Raw genomic sequence first — 23,206 nt, forward strand, 5'->3', positions numbered from 1 at the left:
GTTTGCCGCTCGCTGCAGGCTTTTCCGTGTCGTGAGTCGTGAGTCGTGACGAGCGTGGCCGCTTGGGGAGTTTGCCAAGTGGTTTTGGTGACATCTGGGGCCTTTTGGCGGACTTGGGGGTCGGTCGCGCTGCCCACGTTTGGTTCTGACGTGGGTTTTGGTTCGGTTTCTGGTTTGGACTTCTGGGGCGGACAAGTGGATCGCGAACCGAACTTCTCTGTACGAGAGGGAATCCCTTTGCCTTCAATGATCAGTAATCCCTTCCCTCCGTTTTTACTCCATGGCAGGGCAGGTGATGAAACAGTAGAGCATCCCATTGTCCATGGACCACGGCAGTCGTACGAAAGATTGGAGAAATCGTGCAGTTGATCTGGCGTCAGAGAGCAGAAAGTGCGCTTGTCTATTGTTGTAGTAATTGCCTGACATATTAGCCTGCTGTAGTAACGCTGCAAGATCATTCCGTATTGAAATACTCTTTTATCTCTCCGTCCCAAAATAAAGTAAATATAAGTAGGAAAAATATGTGGAAGCCATAAAATAAGTGAAAACATGTGAAAATCATATCTCAAAGTTCTCTAAATTTATATATAGAAAAACTAGAACATATATAGGCATGAAATATATTCATACCAAATCTCAAATCTAAACTAAATTTCATTTGAGAGAATAAAAAAAGACAAATTACAGGTGAATTCACCTAACATTTTTGTTATTTTTTTTACTCACAAATAAAGATAAGTTTAGACAACTCTATTATCAGATGAGATACTCCCTCCATCCCAGTATATTTGACGTTTTACTTCATGTCCATTGTCCTACAATGCTTGACGTTTTAGCAAGGAGCATAAATGTGGGGCCGCATAGCAGCTGACGGAGCGTGGGGCTCCTCACCGGGAGACCGCGCGGGCCCCCCTTTGCCTGTTCGGCCGGGGGCGCTAGGTGAGGTTCTAAGCACTCGATCTGTGGAATGTTTCGCGAGAGAGCAAATGCGCAAGACACGGGCGATGTAGACAGGTTCGGGCCGCTGAGAAGCGTAATACCCTACTCCTGTGTTCTGGTGGATCTGTGTATGAAGGAGTTACAAAGAGCTGGAGAGCAAGAGAGTTCAAACTCTAGAAACCCTCTTCCTCTTTCTCTCCTCTACGAGCTCAGGTCTTCTCCCCCCTCTTTCCCCCGCTCCCCCTTTCTTAAGTGGGCAAGGTCCTCCTTTTATATCTCAAGGGGATCTCACATGCACCACTTCTACCTACTCTTCTTTTGGGTGGGGACTCACCCTATCTTCCCAAAAAAGAAAAAACTGGCTTGCGCCTTCGCCTGGAAGCTAAATCACAGCTTGTCTTTGAGTGAGGCCCAGCGTCATCACTCGCCTGACACCGGGGATCTCCCTGTTACTCCCTCATTAATGGGCGGAGATTTGCCATGGCTGTTGTCCGAATGACCCTCTGATGGGATGGGCCATACCTACCTCCACTCCGCCGGAAGCAGGCGCAACGTGGGAGCACGGTTGTCTGCCGATGACGTGACCGGCGTCAGACCAGTCACAAACCGGTCATTCTTGTCTACCACGCGTCAGTTTAGCATGCCACACGTCAGCCATTCTTCATAAAATGACTTCCTTGTAATGGTTGCGATGAAGCCTGGTATGAATCTAGCCGGGACTGACGTGCTAACTCCAGGAGTCAGCACGCCGGCTCCGGCTAGGGACGAGTGCCTAGAGGCTCTCATCATTCCGACGGGACGGGGCGAGGCGTGCGAAAGGCCGCCTGTTGCCACCTAACCCGCGATCTGACCGGTCTGTGACCGGTCACACACTGTGACCTGTCACGGACCGAACGAGTGTGCTGCGCTGCATTAAATGCGGCATGGGGCGCTCGTCCAACCCGCAATAAACGCGGTTAGGTGAGCGCCGCTGTGCTCACCTAACCCACACACGTGGCGCCAAACCCACAGGGGGTCGGGGCGCCCCAGCCCTCGGGGCCGAAACGGGAGCGGCCCGACCCCTCGGGGAGACAGAGGGAGGGGCGGCCACATCACCCTCGGGCCCGACCCCCCCGAGGGGGTCAGGCCACGTGGGTGACTGCAGCTGCCTCAAACCTCTAGTCAAGATACCCCCGGTCCCATATCACCGACAGCAGCGTACAATTCAAATTTTACTAACCGGGTTATCAAGAACAACAGCTCATCCATGATTCCACCGTGGCAGGAACGGCATGTGTATTCTTGGTTTGAAATGACTGCTCATCATGGTTATTCAAAGTACCTAGTACTCCAGTTAGGGCTATATAGTAATTTTCACCTAAGCTAGAACGCCCCAGGCCGAGTTTAGTTCCAATCTTCTTCTTCAAACTTTCAACTTTTCCATCACATCAAAACTTTCCTATACACAAACTTTCAACTTTTTCGTCGCATCGTTACAATTTCAACCAAACTTCCAATTTTGGCGTTAACTAAACACACCCTGGGACAAAGGGAGTACAAACATAGTACTAGTACTTCACTCTTGACAGGGAGTACTGATCTTGCCAGTTTCTCACCTGCCTCCTTGGCTCCTTCCGTTTTGAATCCTTGTTCAGTCAGATCTTGTGTTCTGGCTCTGAATCATGTAATCAGTACCATGCAAACAATGCAAATGAAAGCAAGCAACAGCTCCTATTGAACACTGCAAACCAGTAGAACTGATGTGCTTTGCATGGTATACAGAAAGATCCACTTGGTACATCAGTTTAACGATCAACTAAACAGTACTACATGAATGAATGAGGCTATCAAACGTTACAAGAAGCAGGTGACATTTATTTCTCTCCTTTCAGTTTTCCTCTCTTTACAAATGAATGTGACTATGACTATCGAGAAATTATGTACCTGGTTTGCTAACTTATCAGATACAACAACGTAGCAAGCTACGGTTTTTAAACAAACTGAGGTTTCCACAAAAACAAGAGAAAACAACATCCCAGCTGCACCTAAAGTTAGACATGACATCTCGTATCATCACCACCAATGATCCTCTTGTTATTCTGAGATACCAAGAGAGTGGTCGATTCCTTGCACCTGGACCATCTGGGTGTACTTCTCTCCTCTTTGTTCCAGAACCTGGCAACCACCATCTTCAGGAAAGCCCTGAAGTCAACAACAAATGAAGTTATGACCTCCCTGCACAAGATTGATACGTGTTATTATTTATTGATAGCACGAGTGTACCATCATTTTGGCAGCATGATAATGTTATCAGAACCCTGGGATAATTTGGCCATAGTAAGAACTAAAAATACATCAATTGAATTCTTCTGGATTGGTCATAAGGTCTATAAGTTCAATTCCTCTCAACACCCAACAAAAGATATTAAATTTAAACATCTTTGATAAAGTCGCAACACACAATAACAAGAAAATATTACTGCCCACCAAACTAAGGACCTAAACATTGCCTCAGCCATTCAATGATCTTGTTTTATGTCTAATAGTAAGTTAGGCCAAGTTTGCTGTGCCTTTAAAGAACCTTATGTCTGCACAGTAATGCCTTAGAGCTACCCTGTACCAACACCGTCATCCATTTGATGCTTAGTGACAAATAAGGGTACCAAGAGTTGATGACCTAACCCAGGATAGGTCCAAAGGTTGCGGGCGAGTGACTCACATTGTACTAATGACTTTTGGCCTTTTACCAAAATACCCCCAAACATTCAGGACTGGTAAAATACCACAAAAATAGTTTAGACCATTTCTACAAAACCACGTAGGATCGTTTTTAACCCTCCTGCTTCATTTTCTCTAGTGAGTACTTTTCCTCCCCCTTTATCTCTCCAACCCTTCCTCCCTCAACAAAAAGCAGCTGGAAATCATCTTTAGCCACCACTATCCCTCCCTGCAGACCAGCACACTGTCTGCTGCCTCCTTACTTTAATCAAATTCTACCACATCCAGCACAGAATCACACATGCACATATATGTGAATATGGTAGTTGAGTTCTGAACTTCTTATTTAAACAGCATGGACCAAATTAAACAGGAAGCATTATTCTGAATTGAATCGAGCTTCCAACAAGTACCAGTTTGAGCAGGATTGAAATAAAAATATATCATATTTAAATCAGATTTTAAGCCGAAGAGAATATTGGATGTAGCAGACTACTGGATGTTTGGGTGTGATTTTGGCAAAACACATAGTGATATAAGAAGGCTTTATGTTATCTTATGTGCTTGTTGCCTTGTTATCGGTCTTAGACCAGGGGTGCGACACTAACCCTCATCAAGCTGACAGTTTGACAGCACCTAGAGCTTCTCCCTAACGCGGTAGAGAGATTCTGAGGCTTAATTTATTGAACACTTGGTTTCTCATTGCTTGGTTAAAAGAGACATGGTCCCATCCTTGTGAAAAGAGACATGAGAAACTTATCTCCAATATTACGGAAAGAGATGGTATTGACCAATATAATCTTATCTCTAAAGTCGAGTAGTCCTCGTGGTGTTAAAGTAACTGCATGAAATGTAGTACCTCTGTCCCAAAATAATTGTAATTCTAAGTTGTTTAGCATATATTAAGGTTTGAGGAGAAAGACTATGGTGTCCCTCATTAAATGGTGTATATGCAAGAGCGGGAGGGTGGTTGAGGGTAGAATAGGAAGAAATTTGAATAAGAAGTGATTGATGGGACAATTAGTACTCTATTGTGACAACTATTTTGGAACAAATTTGAATCCTAGAAATAAAATTATTATGGGACGGAGGTAGTAATAATGTATGTGGTGCTACAGTAATCCCATGGTCAGAAATCATGCTAAGACATTGGGCTATGACACTTTATGCGCCATCTGGCTTAACATGTCGTAAGGTATTTAGATATTAAGAGTGTTAAGGTTGCAAATTCTACACGATTTAAAAAGTTGTGTAAACTAAACAAAACAGTAAAAAGAGAATGGATAAAAAGAAACATGTTCAAGGATTTTTTTTTTAAAAAAAGAAACATGTTGGATGGGCAACAAAAGGTTATATCAGTTGGAACTAGTGGAGATTATCCAAGGTAGGTATATATTATCCTGCCGGACAATGTGTAATCCTCTTAATAAAATCGTATTTGTAAATAGAAGGCTCTCATTACCAGCTTGGAAGAAGGAATTTAGATGCAACTCTGCCATGGTTGGTTGTTAGGGCAAGTCCAGCTGTAACTTTTTGTCTCTTTGGTCAATAGCTTCTATTAGTTTTATGTTGTCTAAAGAACTCATGTATCCTCAGCTTTTGTGTAAATATTCATTTATATGTTTTGATATATTAACAGTTAAGCCGTTGAGGCCTCTTCTCCTGTTTTCCTTAAAAAAAGGACCGCATTCAATTTCACACTGAATTCACTGAAAGCAGTCAAACAAGAAAAATGTTCTCCAGTGTGGGCATGTCCAGATCAGTATGAACCCATGGCCATAAACAGCTCATGCATTGCCAGTTTTGAAGCTAACTAGAAAATCGAGCACACTACAGAGTTCATGAGATCGATTCATCATGGGCAGTCGAATTTGCATATTATCCGAACGAGAGTTAGGAATGACAACTGCAGATAGTAAAATCCTATTGAAACACAGCATCGGATAACTACTAAAAACAAAACTTGCATGCTTCTCCAGATAAAGAACAAGAAATACTTACAGTGGTGAGCAAGGCGAACGGCCCCCATTGACATAGTACACAAACAAGTATGAATCATAATGCTGCCCTCTTATGTAATAGAAATGTGGAAGTCGTCTGACAAGCTTAAATAGCATCTTATTGTAAAAGCTGATAGCAGGTTGGTTATATGAGATGACATGCAAATAGACACCCCTGCAATTTGAGATACTTGCAGCATATTTAATCACCTCTCGGACCAGTGAGGATGCTGCAAGCGCGAATGCTTGTGAGGATTAATCAGATCATAATCACAAACTGTAAAACTAAGTTGGACGAGCAGGTAACAACCTATGCCGAGGTTTCTGTAGCTCTCCACTACACCGAGCGTCAGGATATACAGAAGTGTCAGATCTTTGCGTGAGCTGTTATACCTAAACAAGTCCTCAATCTGCAAGCCAAATTATTAGTTCCACCGAGCTCATCAGTAAGATCGATGCAATCTTGCATGTCATACCTCGCTATCTTGTGCTGCAATTATTCTCGTGGTTACAAAGCCTATCAGCTCATCTCTGCGGTCATCTGATCTGCTGGTATCCACAGCACCCCAAGAAATAATACCATTGCCGTTGACCACGTTCAAGAAGAACTCTCTCTCGTATCTGAGCAAAACAAATACAAGAATTAAGGGATTAATTGGTCCAAAAAAAAGGAAAAATCCACCAATAGGCTGCAACACTTCTACAACTGAACATGAAGGGTGATGCGACCGTATTCATAAGCAAGAACAGCAAAGGAGGGATCAGGGAGCATCCATTTGCAGTAGTCACCTTATGGGAAACAGCGCGAGGTGAATATTCTCAAGAACCTCGAGATCGGAAGGCTGGATAGGACGATACGCTATGGTGGGGTAGATTTCCGATCTTGGGTCCAACATGAGAAGCCCCGGTAACGACGACGACTAACCAGAGCCTCCGCCACGAGGTCCGCGGCGCGTTGCGCGGGGGGAGAGGAGCAGCTTCCGGGCGTCGAGGCGCGGCGCCGCGTCGGTGCGGTTGACCCGCGCCACAGCCGAATCGGCGGACCCAGCGCTCGGTGCAGCGCGGCGAGGAAGAGAGGCAGTACGGCGCCGGGAGACCGATCGATGCGTGACCCGGAGAGAAACGGGAGAGAGATGCAGGGGAAGGTTCTGGGTGGAGAAGGGAGGGAGGGGAGGGGAGGTGGACCAGCGGCGGCGGCGACCGGAAGGATGAGAGGAGGAAGAAAGAGGAAGCTGATCGGCTGATTTGGATTTTGATTAGTTGAAGCTAAACTGTCGAGGGGATTTCTTATTTTAATCCACCAAAAATAAGGTGCTCTTTCTCTTTAATCACCGGTGTGTGAATTGTGATTGAAAGATGCCGCCAGCCAGCCACGAGACCATTCTAGAGGTGATATGTCTCGATATCAACAGGCTAAACATAATAAATATTTTTTTATCAACAATAGCAATAAAACTATATAGGATGAATAATTTACCTCTAATCCGTTTTGTTTGATTTCGACTGGATTGCAGAAATTAAGAAATGACATAGTTTTATCAATTTGTTTTTTCATTGGGTATAATTTAAATAATGCTTCCTCTATTTATAAATATGTAAGGTTCATAATAATATTTGATTAAGGGTTTGTTCACTTTGATGTTAAAATTAACCTGCCAAATTTTGGCAATATTGGTAATACTAAAATTTAGTATGTACAGAGTAGAAGTTAGCCTAAATCATTTATTTGGTTTATTACATTCATGCATAATATATATGTAAAAATAACATGTTTTAGTATTTTCTAAGAACATGTTAGTCATTTTCTCAATAAAGATCGGTTACCAGTTACATTATGTTTGGTTTCGTACTTCTATGTACTCTGTTCATGTGATGCTACAACCAGGGTTTGCATATTCAATTATTCATCCTGTCCATCTTAAATTGAGGGTGTTAGGAACTTTCCTTCTTGGATTGAGGAGTTAGAAAGAAAATATAATAGACGGTATAGGAACCTATATTTGCAGCATGTGAGTATATGTTTAAAATTATTATGTATCATACTAAAATATAAGTATTTTGAAAAAAATGCGAGGTTTTGTGAAACATCTTAGCCTAAAAGCTATTGTTCCTTGAAATAAATTGTAAAAAATGAGGTTTTGTGTTATGGATATCAAAATATATGGTTTTGTGAAATTTGCTTGTAATTTTGTATAGATGGTTTTGTTAACATGGTATTGTCTTTTTCTTAAAGAAAATGTATTGTCTGGTTACATGGGAGTGGCCCTGGCACCCTCATCCTATTTGACCCAAGGGAACACAGGAAAACTTATTAGGAAACCCATAAAGGTTGGCGGGCTGGGCGGCCAGGGAGCGATGCCACGTCAGCGTTTTGCTACAGTAGCTACTGTGCGCGTGGGTTGGATTTTTTCGGAAAAGCCCTTCCATTTTTGGTAATCAGGTATAGGCCCCTCACGTCATGTGTTTGAAGAGAAAAAATCGCGTACAGGGGCTTCGTTGTGATATGTGGAAGATGAGAGGCTTTTTAGCAAAACAACATCCACTACCGCATACCTCTTCAAGCCCTAGCCGCCGCCAGCCGCTTCCTCTTCCTATCTCTCTCTCCCGTCCCGCGCCACCACCGAGCGCCAGCGCCGCCGTCGCCGCCTCCGCCTCTGCCTCCCCCTCGCCCCATCCCCGTCGCCGAGCGCCGCCACCACCCCCTCGCGCCGCCGCTTCCACTCCCGCCGCCGTCGCCGCCCCCTCAAACCCTAGCCGCCGCCACCCGCTCGCTCTCCCTCTCCCGCGCCGCTACCGAGCGCCGCCGCCTCCGCCTCCCCCTTGCGCCGTCCCCGTCGACCGGCACCGCCACCACCCCCTCGCGCCGCCGCCGCCGCCTTCCCATCGCGCTGCCACCTCCGCCTCTCGCCGTCCCCATCGACGGCCGGCTCCGGCTCCGGCTCCCCCTCACGCCGTCGCCGTCGCCGAGTGCAGCCGTCTCTGCCTCCGCCACCGCCATCGCCGTCGCCGAGCGCCGCCGCTGCCGCTCCCTCCTTGTGTAAATGCGGCCGATTTGAGGACGGGGATAGGGTTTTCGGGTGGATTTGTGAGGGGGATAGATTAGAGTTTCTGGTTTTCTGGTTTGGTCATCGGAGGAGATGAGCTCGTCGACGGCGGCCAGCATCGGGCCGCCGCAGCCGCCGCCGCCCCCCACGTCTCCCGAGGAAGGTGGGTGGCTAGGTTTGTTTGCCGCTTCGCTTCGCGGTTTGCTTTACTTTCCTTCTCGTTTGGTTGATGACTCGATCTGCTACTGGTGCAGAGAAGTGCCTCAACTTGGAGCTCTGGCACGCCTGCTCCAGCCCGCTCGTCTGCCTCCCCTCCGTCGGCACGCGCGTCGTCTACTTCCCGCAAGGCCACAGCGAGCAGGTGTCGTGGCTCAGTGCAATGGGATGCTCACTTCTGGTCAGCATGGTGTCGCTCGTCTGTCTCGTCCTGCTCCAAGTAATCTTCTGTTCTCTGAGTGTCCCCCAATTGAATGTTTGCAGCTTTTTTTTCCTGATTATATGTGTGCGCTCACGTTCTGTTTCTCTCATTTGCATTTTACAGTCCAGGGGAAACCATCAAAGACCATGGTGGATTGCCTTGCCATCTTCGTGGTAAGTATGGAGTTTTCAGTGGTTAAAAGTTTTTATTAGTACAAAAGCCAAACAAGAAAAAAAGATTGTTGACTGTAATTTACTCGAGTCTGAATGTAGTTGTCTGCTATGGTACCAGAACCAGCATAGTATACCATGGGTAATGCAGTTTGAAATTACAGTACAGCAAAGTAATTTAGGTGTCCGTTGAATTCCTTAATTGTAGACTAACAAATGTCCACATCTGTAGTAACTGAATATCACATCGCATTTGTGTTAATATATATTTTATATTGTGATTGGGTAAAAAAAGAGCTTTACGTAAGGAATTAGATGGTGAGGCTGACTTCGAATGGATCGAGTACTGTGGTTTTTATTTGTACGTTTTTTGTGATTTTCTTTTGCTATGGCTTCCATTTGGGTGCAGATTTTGAGTCCTATTGTTTGGATTAGATTGTTCAAAATGGATATTCCAAATGGATAGGTTGGCTGGGATTATTAGAAATGTAGTTTCAGATCAAGCTAATCCTGAAAATTCCACGAGGTGTGATTTATGTCTTTACAAATTTCAGACAAATTGATACTCTCTTCGTTATATTTTTCCTGTGCAGGTCATGAGACAATGCACAGCTCGGTTGATGAAGCCCTCTTGCTAAATGTACCGCATAATCAAATCAAGATGCACCTTGTTTTTTGTTTTTTTTTGTTTTTTGTTTGCATAAGAACTTTCATTTGAGCTTTCAGTGTATACTAGATCGACTCCCGCCGCAAGCTTGTCCCATTGAATAGTGATCCACCATAACCATTCACCAATTCGGTTGCAAATCTGAAATTCTATGATCTTAGATTCTTGGTACAGCTGGTGCTTCTTCTCCAAGACTCTCGCCGAGCGCGAGGCGTTCTATTACGTGGTTGACAACGCTGCTGTCATGGACTTCATCACTGTGAACACCAGCGGCTCCATCCTCATCAACATGCTCAAGGTAGCCCCTTTTCCTTCTCTCAAGTCTCACTCCTAATTAATTAGAAGAACTCTCTTTTGTTACACTCTTCTGAATATTCAAAGAACTCGACAATAATTAAACAGTATAGATGCAGAAGCTAGAAAACATGGTGGCTTCATGAGATTGATAATTACTCTATGATATTGTACATTAGAGATTTTACTTTAGCAATGTACAACACTAATGGTCTATTTATTTGCCTGTAGCAGTGAAATATCTTTGAATATTTTATCGATTACTCTGGATCATGTTGAAGGATATCTTGAATCGGCTGCAAAGACAATAATTTCGTGACGACTTTGTTCAGGTGGGGTGCAGAGTACTACATTAAAGTGGATGTTGATTTACATGTAAATTTATATGTGTGCGAAATGTTGCCCTCTGATCTAACATCATACCCCCCTTCTTTTAAGTCTTACTTTTCCTACTTAAATTTGACCTATTCAGACATTTCATTTGCATTGAATTTCTGCTAAGTATTTGGCATACAAATTGTACACTCAAAGTTGATAAAATCTCATGTTGTATTTTAGAGATGATGCTTCTGAAGCTAAATTTCAAACTCCATACACTTTAAAATTCTATCTCAACTATAGTGAGGCTCTAAAAACCAGATCGATAAATGTTGCAGCAACTCTTCGAAACATGCTAAGCATCGGTCAAAGGCTCAAGCTTACATTGGTTGCATGAAATCTGGTCCAGTCTTAGCTCATAAAAAAGTTTCCCTGTTGACTATTGCTGTTGTGTTTTCCCTGATATTTTTAACTCCTCACCAAATGCCATATTTCCCTTAGCCTGAGTATAGGAAATTTGGTGAATGGGGGAACAGGTGCATTTGGTTTACAACAATTCAGTTCTCTGTAATCTCCAAGGATCTAGCTTCTTACATATCAATTCAGCCAGTAAGGTATTTCTTCAAACATGGTTTTTTATCTACACGATATTTTTGTTTTTTTTCTAACATTTACCCATCATTGACCAAGAACAATGGTGTCATTTCAGGCTTTTTCTCTAACAAGAGTCTCCCTGTTTTGCTGTCTGGCTTTGTATATCTACTAGCTTTACCTGTATACATATATGCATTGGGGGTTAGCTCAGTTTTCTCTCACATGCTTTAGTGTTACTAGCACATGGTAGTATTTTTCATAGGTATGTCAACAAAGTAGTTTGTATGTATATCTTTAAATTGCTTACTTAACAAAGATGCGAAGAATATTGCTAATGCTTCCCTGGTCACTAGGAAATTATGAAACCTCTGTCCATAGACTTGCTAGCTAATACTGGATCACTAGACCTCATTGGCGGGAGGGGGAGGAGAGGAGGGGTTTGGCTTCCCCCCACAATTTGAGATTGTTATACATTGTGGCTTAAAGATTAAATCAACACCACTCTTAACAAATTAGGATCGCTAGCTCCATTACCAAATGATCCATTCTACCTCATAAAACATTCTTTCTCCCCTAATGGTTTCAATTGGAAGAAATTTCTTTCCTTTACCAGCTATTTGTGTCATTTATAGTTGGTCGAGTTCTCATTTCCTTTTTGATTGAGTCCATTGTTCTAATCATCTTTTGTTGTGTAGTGGCCAAACTATCTGTGTTGGATTGTTATGGGAGTATATTATAGGTCATTTTCTATCTTCAACAGCTCTTGTATCATTCATTTGTTGCTCCAAAACACATGGGTATATTGCTTCAGCATTCTATAATGCACCCCAGGAGGTGCTTGCCTTATGTTCTCTTCACAATTTTTTTAATTTTGGTTTGTCGTGTACTCTATGTACTTCCCTCTTGTGCCTTGATATATATCCGGCGGTCTCAATATTATTGGGAACTTGTCATTGTGGTTGGCAGATTCATCTTTGAAGGAGCTGCAGGTTGGACTAATTGTTTCCATCCTTTTTTACTTTAAATAAATTTTTTGCTTTATTGCTAAGCAGATTAATATTTCATTTGCATATGCATATATTCTTTATGTATTTATGTGGCCCATCTTTCTTTTAGTGTTGGTTTGCCAGTTGTTTGTGTCACACCATAATTCTCATATTAAGATATAATAATTGTTCGTGCGATTTCAATCAAAGGCATATTTAAAAATGATATGAGAATTGTTCATTATATCGATGTTTATTTAAGGGTTGTGCAATTTAAGTCACTTATTATTGTACAACCATCTAGCACAAACGTTTTTTTGTATTTTAAGAACAATTGATCTAATGTAAATAATTTCATACAGGTTGTTCTATATGTGTTCCAACTGATTCACTTGTAGAGTTAATACAAATATTGGTTGAAATGTACACACATATACGACATTGGTGCCCATCTCTTCTATCACCATCTGCGAGGCCTCACTCAAGGAGATACACCATCAGAATTTTGTGAGTTCCCCTTTAATATTTGAGTTTGTTACTTGACCCTGCAAGCTACGATGATCACAAAATTGTGTTTATTCAACAATAGCTTAAATTTCAGGACTAGAACATTTCTTTTCATCGATTATGTGCATACCTAATTGTTTGCTCGAATGTGAAAGTAATGTCGTACGATCTTGTTTCCTAGGCTTTTTTCATTTAAAAAAAAGATTTGAGCATCCCATGTTCTTGGATATGTCGAGAAGTTTCATCTTTCTTCCCATGTACAGAGTACAAACACTTTCTGTTTCCCCTTGACTATTCTAAAAAAACAAATCGGGATATGGCTTTTATTATTGTGCGCCTGTTTCAAGTGTGATAGGAGATCTTATATTGTGAAAACTTATTTCAGGTGAGGTAGAACGGGATTGTTCATTATGGAAGATTAGCACTACACTCTTGTTTGCTAGGTAAATTTTTTCCCTACTCTCTTTTCATCCTTAAGATGTGTATTATTGCCTATTCAGACATTCATCTATTTGATATTAATTTTATGATTGATTTTTGTCTGGTGTTACACATAAGATGATGATGATATACAGTCAAAGGCATACCTGATGTGATTTTTTTATTTTCCTAGGCATATAGATGATTAAAGTCAGGTCTTAAATTCCTGACAATTTTAATGTATATGCTTCTCAAAAGAATTTCTCAGCATTCTGTACATTTTCTTCTTGACTTAAAAATACTAATGAGTTACATGCAAATTTTCTTTTTAGCTTAAAAAGGATATTGAGCTAATGATAGTGATGACCAGGTGGGTAGTAACTTATTGTCTTGTCGGGAAGATTTGAAAATATTATTATGCTATATATGTTGTATATTATCGGAGCCAACCATTTACTTATAAGTGATTATGGCTGGCTGCAGTGTTCCTTTTGAACATTTATGTGAATTTTGAAGCCTGGATACATTATGAAATCCGAATATCTCCTTTTCTTTTCATTGGAAAAAAAATTTGTATGCAACTTTTTTTCTGAGCAATTACTTCCTGTTGTAGAGGCTGCAGAGTTTGAACTTGTTGAGCCCATCTAAATACTCTAAAGGAGATGCTGAAAGAGGAGGTGGATGAGAGCACTAAAAGAAAGTTTGATAGTTGTGGGTTGTTCTTTGGTTTACTATGGTTAAAAAACAAACTATGCAGTTCAGTTTCTGATAGTATTTGTCTTCCCTAGCTATTTAGAATGTGTAAAGCATGTTTATTATCTTAGTCTTAGCTTTCCATTTCTGATTTTGGGGCTATCATGTATTCTAATTCCCATTTCTCCTTTGGTTGGGAACTCTGTGATGTGAATAGGCTTTGGTACTAAATTTTTATGTTGCTTTAACTATAGATTGATAATTGAACTTTGAGATTCATCTGTATTGCAAATATCGCTTTGGTATTACTGTTCTGACTCTGATTAAGTTTGCAAAATGATGATTCTCATTGTATGTTGTGCAGGAGCTATCTAAGGAAAAAGAATAAATAAGATCTTATCCTCTTCAACATGATGCTATCATCCTTGGTCATCAGGAAAAACTCAGAAGACCATGGACCACTCCTGCCACTCGTTGTAAGAAAGATGATCATAAATCCAATCTGATATTAGTTCTGTAAACCTAAATTTTTGTCCTAATCTATAATACCAACAAATTTAGGTCGACAAAAAAAATCAATACGAAGAGATCATGCTTAATTTTATAAATGGCTGACCTCAGGGAAAAATGTTGCGAGGATTGGGGAAAAATTGTTGCACATCAATCTTTCTTCATGACGAAAATGATGCCCACCTATCTTGCTTACAAAATGATATATTTTACGATTGGTGTAGGGTCATATGCATTATCACTTCTTCTCAATTTTATGCTGTTTTTTTCATATGATCAGAGATAAATTGTGCCTCTGTTATGATAGGATACATACATTTTAATATTAGTTATACACTCAGCAATATTTATTGTTTCAAACATAGTCTCTCAGATTAGCGCTACACTTTCCTATGATTCCATTGCTTTGTTCGCCTTTGATTAATTATTGTTTGTTCGATCATATTGGTTGACGTGGAATACAAAACAGTCAGGGGTCTTCTTTGTGAAATGAGTTCATTCGAACACAGCCTAATTGGGTTACAGTTCTTTGATGGGATTCAGGAAGGCACATATGAATGGTGCATAGAATTTATCTAATTTATCTAAATGCTCCAAAACACTACTTTGTGCAATATTTTTTGGTACAGCACCAATTCTCCTTTATGTTCACCGTTCTTCTTGTTGAGCAAGCATTTAGAGGTGCCATCTCCCAGCTTCGAAGCTAATTTTTGATGCAAGGTTTGGCTCGTATCAATTTTCATTGTGGGGGGGGGGGGGGGGGGGGGGAAGGTTTGTTCGCATTTGATTTAGGCAAATGGCATTCTCATTTTTACCATTCTACTGCCTCCAAACCCCAGTTACAAGAACAAAAATCAAATGATAAAAATGAAATATTGAGATTAAGAGCATTGCAAATAATATTCTTTCTAAAAATAGATGCAATTCTTCTGAGTCCATGTGATGAACCTTTTGGAGTGGTTAGGATCTGATCATGAGAATTGTCAGTTATACACCTATTTAAGAAATCTCTCAAAACGTGTATGATTAATGTAACGAGTTAAATAATTTATCCCGATGCCTAATCTAATCCTTTACTCAATTATCTTGCAGGCAATCTTGATCAGTTAATTGCTCCAGTTTAAAGACTTTTTTCACTATAGGCAGGTGAGACTGAAGATTGTTTGTCAGTTGAAACTGCGCTGTGTAGACAGTAGCCCTTGCTTGAGAAATGATGGCTATGACTTTGACCCTTTGATCATATGGAACAACAACACTTCAGTATGCAAGAAGCTCTTGGAAGTGGCCATTTACATAGTGCAAAATATCCATGAATTACTATTATCCCTTTTATCCATCAGAATTATGTTACTTGTCGTCTATGGTTTTAATAACACCAAATTTTGGTGTAAACATGGTATCTAAACACTGTTGAGCGATCCAGCTATTTAGCACTTGGAAAATCTACCACTAAGTTATGTCGACAATTTTTTTTCTTATTTACATCCTAAGCTTCTACCAACAACATAAAATATATACATTTCATCTCTGTGTATCTGGCTCTATGAACTTTATTGCCCTCTTAATTCTTTCTATTGCACCGTTCATGCTACAATAACTCGATAATTCACTACCATCATATACCATACATATCTAATTATATGCAAACGCTAACACACTGCATCCTGTCATTCCTATTTAATTCTCTATACCATTTTTCTAATACATATAACTGGCATCAAACTTCACACTTCCTTACCGTACTGACAAATGCGTACTGTATAGAACAAGCTGTGCACATGCCTTACCGTACTGACAAATGCATGTAGAACAAGCTGTGCACAGGAGGCGCGCAAAGGCGCGCCCCATCCTCTAGTTCATGTAGAAGCCCGTTAATCTAGTACTAACAACATGGGACCGATGCATGAGGTACTACTTGCGTGCTCTTCTTGGCTTCATTTGGGTTGGGGACTGTGTTTGGAGCAAAACGATACATGGATTAACGCATAACTAACTATATATTAGCTAAAAAATTTAAAATGATTAATATAATTTCTTTACAACTTTACTATAGATTTTTTTTAAAAAACATCGTTAACAGTTTAGAAAACACGCACGTGAAAAATGAAGAAGAGAAATTAGCAATGTGGAAAAAAGAGTTAATTGGATCCATTCCATTATAAATTCTTTAGTTTTGAAATATGACATTACTATTCACTTATTTGAAGTGATGCCATTAGATTGAAGGTATTTGAAATATGCCGCTACATACCCTTTTAACACATTTAACAAAAACTTTAAACCAAATTGCCCTCGTCCTTTTCCTTTGTCTCCTCCCATCTCTCCTGTTCATCTCCTTGATTTCTTCCTTCCTATTTTTCGCCTGTGAATCTCGGCTAAGGACACCCCCTTCACCTTTACTCCGGCGCGGTCCTTCAAATCCCGCGAGGAGGAGATGAACGTGGCGTCGAGGGCTGGGTCGAGGCGGTACTATGGTTCGACCCTGTGAAGTGGACGACGCCGAGGGACTAGAGGCCCTGGCGTTGGAGCTCAGCCATAGCCGAGGGACCGTGATGGTCGTCGTCCTCAGCGGGGAAACCAGAGCTCGGACGCTCAGTAGCGAGGTGCAGGGCTTATAGTGGCTGGGTAGACATAGGCTTGGTGGATCCATGGCAGCAGAGATGAATAGGATAGATGGGAGGAGACAGAGGAAGGAGACAATGATAATTTGGTACAAATTTTTTGTTCAATGCATCAAAGGGGTATACAGTGGTATATTTCGAATATATGAAAAAATGTAATGGCATGATTTCAAATAAGTGTACAGTAATGGCATATTTTAAAACTGAAAAATTTATAATAGCATAAATCTAATTAACCCGTAAAAAAGACAGCTCAAGAATACGTGAGAACACATGAGACGCCTCTTCACTTGACACTTGATACGTGCGCCCTTCAACGGTCATCATGGCGAAGCCGATCTCATCTCAACATTTTTTCAAGTCTAAAATCTCCGATCACGCTAACACTGCATAACGAGGGGTTACTATAGAAGCTAAGGCCACCACTTCATAGGTTATAGCAGACATTCTTTGCTCTTGCAGTTGATTTCCTTGATAATAAAGTAATCAGAGAGAATGTATTGGAAGAGGGTTATTCCCAATATCCATATAAGATTTTTATTTCTTTTACATAGCCTAGGAGTAGTTGATTTATTGTTTTAGAATTAATCGCAACGGCAAAAATGGTTCGTCATCTCTAAAATCAAAGCAAGCCCATATGTCTCAAAATTTTTTTGGAGAAATTTAAATCTACAACTTAGAAAATATGCTGATAACAAAATATCATAAATTATTTATGTTTTTAAGAGGAAAAAAATATAATATCTTCATCTGACTTACACTTCAGCGATAATGTTTAGACAATTGATCAAATGTTTAGCCACTGGATGGATAGTCACACCATGTGTCCTTTTTATGCGCAGGAGGTGGAAACAACTCACCATATATTGGTGGAGTGTATCTTCACGACAAGTTTGGTATAAGTTGCTGTTCAGTGTCAGGTTGGCATCCCTATCACCCCGCTGACAAGCTTCGTTTCCAATTTGGTCGGAGTTTTCTCGCCAGCAGCTGTAAGTCACAACAGAAAGGGGGTTTGACTCCCCTTGGCTACCTCATCCTCATCTTTACCTGGCACCCGTGACTAGAAAGAAACGCTCTGGTCTTCGACGGAATCTTTCTACGGTGGAGATGGTTGTTGATCACATCGTGCAAGAAGAGAAGCTTTGGGTTGCGGCGTTGCCTAATCCACTAGGAGACTTTTTTTTTTGCACTAGTGAATAGCCTTTTTTCCTTTCCTCGTTGTTCTACAAGTTCGGTTTCTTCCTTAGTTAGTATAGTGTGCCCTTTCTCTCCTCCATAACTTTCCATGATATGCATTATAAAATTTCTCTTTTTTCTAATATATCGATGTGTTTTTGCGTGTTAAAAAAAGTTTCGACATGGAGACCTTTTTTTTCAATCGGTACTGCAGTAGCTCTTTGGTTAAGTATTGGAGCAACACTACCCATCGAAAAAAATTTTAGGACCGTTTTTCTTCCATCCAAAGCGCTGCCGTCGCAGCCACCGGTCGGGTCGAGCCGCGAGTCATCTCTGCATAACCCCCGTGACTGACTGGTTGGGGTTGGACCGGTTTTCATCTGTTCTTGTCCTGAGAGGAGGCGAGCAGAAGGCTCGTGCGACCGCCACGAGAAGGGCGACGACGGCGGCGGGATCAAGGTCACTCTCGACTCGACGACGACGGCTTGCTCGACGGCGGCGGCTGGCGGCTCATCCCCAAACCCTAGGTCCGTCCCAACACTCCAAGAAGCCGGCGCGCGGCGGCAGCGGGATCAGGGTCGCTCTCAACGGCGACGGCGGCTGGCGGCTTGCTCGATGATGGCGGCTGGTGGCTCATCCTCAAACCCTATGTCGAGAGAAGCCTCGTCCTCGGCGGCCGCCGCGGCGGCGGGGGTGGCTGTGAGGGATGTTGGGGATGACAAGCCCTTGCCGTCGGCGGAGGTTGACATCACCTACTGGGCGGCGCAGGAAGAGGCGGCTGCGCTGCTTGAGTCGATGGCCGCGAGGGCTCGTGGGGAGGACGACCTACCGGAGGAGCAGCTGCAAGCCAATAACCAACTACAGGAAGACGAGGTAATGCTTAGTACTAGTACTAGTTACTAGTTCGCCCATTGCACTAGAATGTGTGTATAAGTTCCCAAACAGTATCAGTATGCAGAACCATCAATCATGCTTATGGTGAACAAATTTCGAAGTTACTGTTTATTTGTGCGAAGATTTATTCCGGATGTACTGTGCGCAGTAGTACTCAAGTCTCCTAAGACAGATATTGCAGTGAAATTACACCTATATAACATTCTGGTTTCTCTCGGAGGTCCTAAAATCTGCCCAGCAGTTCTGATGAGCGCATCACTTTCAATTAGGATACCAAAATATGGAGATATATTTATCAGGAAAGATTAGGATCACTCAACTTATACGTAGCTATTGCCTGGCGTAATGGATTAGCACATTGGAATACTGCCAGTTCAAATAGCCTAAGTAGTGTTATGTTTAGGTAATAGCACTGCAAGCTATTTTTGGTGATGATATGGTGATCTTGGAGAATAAGGACAATCTTCGATTTATTCAGGTAACATAAGTTTCTTTTGAATCTTCTGTTGTCCTCAACTTCTATCTTTTGAGAAGATTGTTCATGAATTATTCCACAGATTTTTGTGCATTATACACTTCCTGATAGTATCCGTGTGTTCTTGAATCTTCGTCGAAGTGGAGCTATGGTTGGAACTGATGATAGTGAAAACCACAATGGCGGAGAACTCTATCATCTTGCAGGTTGCAGCATTTGCCACCTGTTGTGCTAACATGTTTGTTGCCACGGTCATATCCAAGTATATGTGCTACATATTTTACCATTTCAGCTAAATGGTTGGATGAACCAAAGGTCTCATACCTGTGTGCTGCGCTTGATGAGGTTTGGACAGAGCTTCCAGGGCAAGAAGTCATATACAGATGGGTGGATTGGCTGAATAGCTCTTCGTGGTCTTCCATTGCTTTGAATGATGAAATAGTGTTAGATCCAGATAAAACATTAAAAATTGGAGATGAACGAGCTATCGCGAGAAGAATTTTAGTTGAGTCTACTATTCCTCTTATGCAGAGTTACAGTGAGAAGAGATCTCATAAGATATTTTTGGAAAGCCTTCTCGTGTGTGGAATTTGTCTAAGTGAGGATGTTGGTAATTCTCTTGAACTATTAACCTAGTTGCTTTGTCATTTGTTACTTCTGCTACATTTTTTTAAAAGTTTCTATTATTGCACTTTACAAGGCAGAAATTTCATCAAGCTCCCATGCCATCATTCCTTTTGTTTGAAGTGTATGGAGTCTCACTGCAAAATCCATGTGAAAGAAGGGAATTTAATGCAGCTGGCATGTCCTGATACAAATTGCCGCAATCCACTTCCGCCATCCGTATTGAAAAGCCTTCTACGAGATGATGGATATGCACAATGGGAATCATTTGCTCTACAGAAACTGTTAGATGCAATGCCTGATCTAGTTTACTGCCCCAGGTGTTCTGCTGCTTGCTTGGAAGTTGACAATGATGCTCAATGCCCGGGTTGTTTTTTTACCTTCTGCACTTTGTGCAAACGCCGCCGCCATGTGGGGGATACATGTATTACTCCTGAAGAAAAAATACGCATTTTGAAGGTAACAATAGCATAATCTGTTAAGAATTTATCATTGTTGTGAAATCCAGTAATACTGTATGCATTGAGTATCTATAGATTTTTTTTATGGTTGTTAATTATCATATGGAGCTCACTTTATATGGTCATATGGTTGCAGTGCTTATCTACAGTAGTTCAAAGTATTGTAAAGGTTCCCATGTAATAATTCTGTTTGAATTTATTTCATGTATGCTGCTTTCCTTTCACAAGATGTTCACATGAACTTTTGTGGGTGCATGAGTTTATTATTGTACTAGGGCAGATCTTTCTCAGTGACAACATGCTTATGTATCTGATTTAATAATGAAAGGGCCTGACAAGGATGTCATCTATGCGAGTAGGCCCCAGACCCCAAGTTGTTTCCCCGGTAATTAGCTAGTGTTAGTGAGCTAACCAGGGTACACAAGGCATTCCATTCTGCCCACTGCCTCTTCTTTCTTTTGTTTCCTTTTTCTTTCCCTACAGGATTGCTTTAAGCTAATTGTAATGTTTTTTCCCTTCTGCTATAACATACACACAGCTATGCTGTTTTTTTCATAAAGGAAAAAAATGAAGAATGAAAATGCCATGGTCTATTTGATGGTGTGAATCAAATTTCCTACATCCTTTTTTTAAATCTATTTAATGTTGTTCACTGGAGTACTTTATAACAGGAACGACAGAAATTGTATTCCATACCAGAGGAACAATTGTTGAAAGAAAAGAGGGAAATAGACGAGTTGATAAATATCCAGGAAGCACTTCGTGATTCTAAGCAATGCCCTCGTTGTAAGATGGCTATCTCAAAAATTGAAGGTTGCAACAAGATGACATGTGGGAACTGTGGGAGATTCTTCTGCTATCGTTGTAACAAAGCAATTGGAGGATATGATCATTTCTGGTATGCTGTTGATTAATGTGCAAATATTTCATATTCGATTTTCTGCATATTGAGCTAGCAACTGAAGTTATTCCTACCGAAGGAATGGAAACTGTGATATGTTTGAGAGGGAACAAGATGAAAACCCACAGCAGCAGGATGATGAAAATTTTGGTGGCGACCCTGACGAAGATGCTGAACTCTTAGAACCTGAATGGGTGCTGTTAACTTATCCCTGTCCAAACTGTGGCCGTCGGAATGAAAAGGTTAGCAGCAGTGAACTTATTTCACCGGATTAATTTGGCGTGTTTTTTTTTTCTTTTCCACCTAGAGCATGGCAGTTTTCAGTAAATTTCTGCTTAGCTTTTGGCTTGTACTAGTAAATTTCTACAGGACACTGCTTATGTGTGGTTTTAGGCTTTTAGCCCTAGGACAAAATTTGCCTAATAAGTAGTATATGTTCTGAAATGTCCCGATGTAATATTTCTGCTGTTCCTTACATGTGCACATGGATTTCAATTCATGCTTAATATCATCTGTCATGTGACAGTCATACATGTACAGACTGTTGCTGTAGTTAACGCTTCCCTTAAGTTGTAAAAAGCCAAATGAAATCTACCACACAAATGCAGTTTACTAACATCTCATGTTGGCTCTTACTAACAGCTCGGTACCAACAATCATATACTTTGCATCGGATGCCGAGGCCATTATTGTGCGTTGTGTCGGAAAAGAGTTTTGAGGGGCGAGCAACACTTTGGACCTAGAGGCTGCCAGCAACACACTGAAGATTGATAGAGATCTCGTATGTTGATCGCTATGCAGAATGTTGTTTTGCCTATTCCAATGGCATACTCGTACCTCTGTTTCTGACACCCGCTTTGTACCCAAAATTAGAGTTTTCCTGTAGCTGTATCATTTAATTTGCATCAGGAATTTCATAACACTTACCAGTTATAGGCAGTTACACTGTTTATGTTTGTGGAAAAACAGATACCATGCACCTGATTTGAACAAAACAGGTTTTGGCTTGTAATTAGTGAACAGTTCAGGTGTGTGGAGAATGAAAATTCAATTATCCATTTTAAGCATGTACCGGCCAGTTGATTTATTTCACAACTCTCAAAACTGCGTCAGTTCATTCACGATTAACTCTACAATGCGTATCTTGTTGGTAACCTGAAATAGTTTCTACTGCGCACTACTGTTCAGGAAGCATTTTACCGTAGAAACCTGAAACCCTGTACTAGTGTACTGGAAGTAATTTGGAAGGAATCAAGGACGTTCTACTATGTAGTATGTACTCCATTAGAGAGGGCATTCATGGTCTGAATCGATAATCACCATGGTCCTCAATGAGAGCAAAACCACGCACCACAGAGCGAGCCCGAAAAGGAAGACGACAACGTCGTCGCCGGTTCGACGCGGACGCCACCGGCGATGGAGCCCGCGGAGCGGTGGCGCCATCCTCGAGGTTCCTTCGCCGCCGTCGCCACTGCGGCGGTTTCAAATGATATTACTAGTCCTAAAATATGAGCTTTTTCAAATGATTTTGGTTAAATGATATGCATATATTATGAATCTGGATAAATAGTTGCGTAAAAAAAAACTGGATAAATGGCTTGTTCAAATTAATATCCGTCTAAATTCATATCACTAGAGTTTATCTCATCCAACAAAAATTCCTAATATTTTATAACGGGACTAATCTTCGATCTCAGCCACCCATACTAAATTGGATGTAGGGCTGAGGGTGACTTTGGAGTATAAACGGTAATATAAAATAATTGAAAGGTCTAATATGCAGACTACTAAATGATT

At 41.4% G+C, this 23,206-nt stretch overlaps 3 protein-coding genes across 20 annotated transcripts; 2 read left to right on the forward strand and 1 right to left on the reverse strand.

Moving 5' to 3' along the window:
- Positions 1 to 2,630: 2,630 nt before the first annotated feature.
- LOC9269142 (histone acetyltransferase MCC1) lies at positions 2,631 to 6,898 on the reverse strand. Of its 2 annotated transcripts, none has more exons than XM_015771463.3 (5): positions 6,426 to 6,898; positions 6,113 to 6,257; positions 5,947 to 6,046; positions 5,638 to 5,866; positions 2,631 to 3,120 (listed from the first exon to the last, which is right to left on the reverse strand). In XM_015771463.3, the coding sequence occupies exons 1-5, from the start codon at positions 6,530 to 6,532 to the stop codon at positions 2,970 to 2,972; spliced, it is 732 nt and encodes a 243-aa protein (XP_015626949.1). In that variant the 5' UTR covers positions 6,533 to 6,898; the 3' UTR covers positions 2,631 to 2,969. The 2 variants fall into 2 exon arrangements, with proteins under 2 accessions (XP_015626949.1, XP_015626948.1); XM_015771462.3 differs by having other exon boundaries at positions 2,631 to 3,153.
- A 1,281-nt stretch (positions 6,899 to 8,179) lies between these two features.
- On the forward strand, positions 8,180 to 15,723 carry LOC9270838 (auxin response factor 12). Of its 17 annotated transcripts, none has more exons than XM_066308034.1 (12): positions 8,220 to 8,843; positions 8,935 to 9,116; positions 9,222 to 9,271; positions 9,862 to 10,233; positions 10,464 to 10,561; positions 11,049 to 11,161; positions 11,837 to 11,938; positions 12,108 to 12,130; positions 12,490 to 12,634; positions 13,020 to 13,077; positions 14,112 to 14,223; positions 15,350 to 15,723. In XM_066308034.1, exons 1-4 carry the CDS (start codon positions 8,774 to 8,776, stop codon positions 9,866 to 9,868), a joined length of 309 nt encoding a protein of 102 aa, XP_066164131.1. In that variant the 5' UTR covers positions 8,220 to 8,773; the 3' UTR covers positions 9,869 to 10,233; positions 10,464 to 10,561; positions 11,049 to 11,161; positions 11,837 to 11,938; positions 12,108 to 12,130; positions 12,490 to 12,634; positions 13,020 to 13,077; positions 14,112 to 14,223; positions 15,350 to 15,723. The 17 variants fall into 17 exon arrangements, with proteins under 17 accessions (XP_066164129.1, XP_066164131.1, XP_066164126.1 ...); XM_066308022.1 differs by having other exon boundaries at positions 8,234 to 8,855; XM_066308032.1 differs by having other exon boundaries at positions 8,180 to 8,843; positions 11,257 to 12,130.
- A 2,697-nt stretch (positions 15,724 to 18,420) lies between these two features.
- On the forward strand, positions 18,421 to 22,476 carry LOC9266311 (uncharacterized). The gene is made up of 7 exons (XM_066308035.1): positions 18,421 to 18,927; positions 19,352 to 19,426; positions 19,955 to 20,033; positions 20,124 to 20,506; positions 21,180 to 21,406; positions 21,489 to 21,651; positions 22,052 to 22,476. Exons 1-7 carry the CDS (start codon positions 18,670 to 18,672, stop codon positions 22,178 to 22,180), a joined length of 1,314 nt encoding a protein of 437 aa, XP_066164132.1. The 5' UTR covers positions 18,421 to 18,669; the 3' UTR covers positions 22,181 to 22,476.
- Positions 22,477 to 23,206: the final 730 nt, after the last annotated feature.

The sequence above is a fragment of the Oryza sativa genome, chromosome 2 (assembly GCF_034140825.1).
Source record: "Oryza sativa Japonica Group chromosome 2, ASM3414082v1".
Classification (NCBI taxonomy): domain Eukaryota; kingdom Viridiplantae; phylum Streptophyta; class Magnoliopsida; order Poales; family Poaceae; genus Oryza; species Oryza sativa.

Coding starts and splice junctions, on each gene's coding strand:
- LOC9266311 (XM_066308035.1), top strand. CDS start 18,670: ATGATGGCGGCTGGTGGCTCATCCTCAAACCCTATGTCGAGAGAAGCC. Junction 19,427..19,954: donor ACAATCTTCGATTTATTCAG/GTAACATAAGTT, acceptor CCTCTTATGCAG/AGTTACAGTGAGAAGAGATC. Junction 20,034..20,123: donor TTGTCTAAGTGAGGATGTTG/GTAATTCTCTTG, acceptor GCACTTTACAAG/GCAGAAATTTCATCAAGCTC.
- LOC9270838 (XM_066308019.1), top strand. CDS start 8,774: ATGAGCTCGTCGACGGCGGCCAGCATCGGGCCGCCGCAGCCGCCGCCG. Junction 8,856..8,934: donor CGAGGAAGGTGGGTGGCTAG/GTTTGTTTGCCG, acceptor CTACTGGTGCAG/AGAAGTGCCTCAACTTGGAG. Junction 9,117..9,221: donor TCTGTCTCGTCCTGCTCCAA/GTAATCTTCTGT, acceptor TGCATTTTACAG/TCCAGGGGAAACCATCAAAG.
- LOC9269142 (XM_015771462.3), bottom strand. CDS start 6,532: ATGTTGGACCCAAGATCGGAAATCTACCCCACCATAGCGTATCGTCCT. Junction 6,047..6,112: donor TTGCAGCACAAGATAGCGAG/GTATGACATGCA, acceptor TTTGGCTTGCAG/ATTGAGGACTTGTTTAGGTA. Junction 5,867..5,946: donor CTACAGAAACCTCGGCATAG/GTTGTTACCTGC, acceptor TCGCGCTTGCAG/CATCCTCACTGGTCCGAGAG.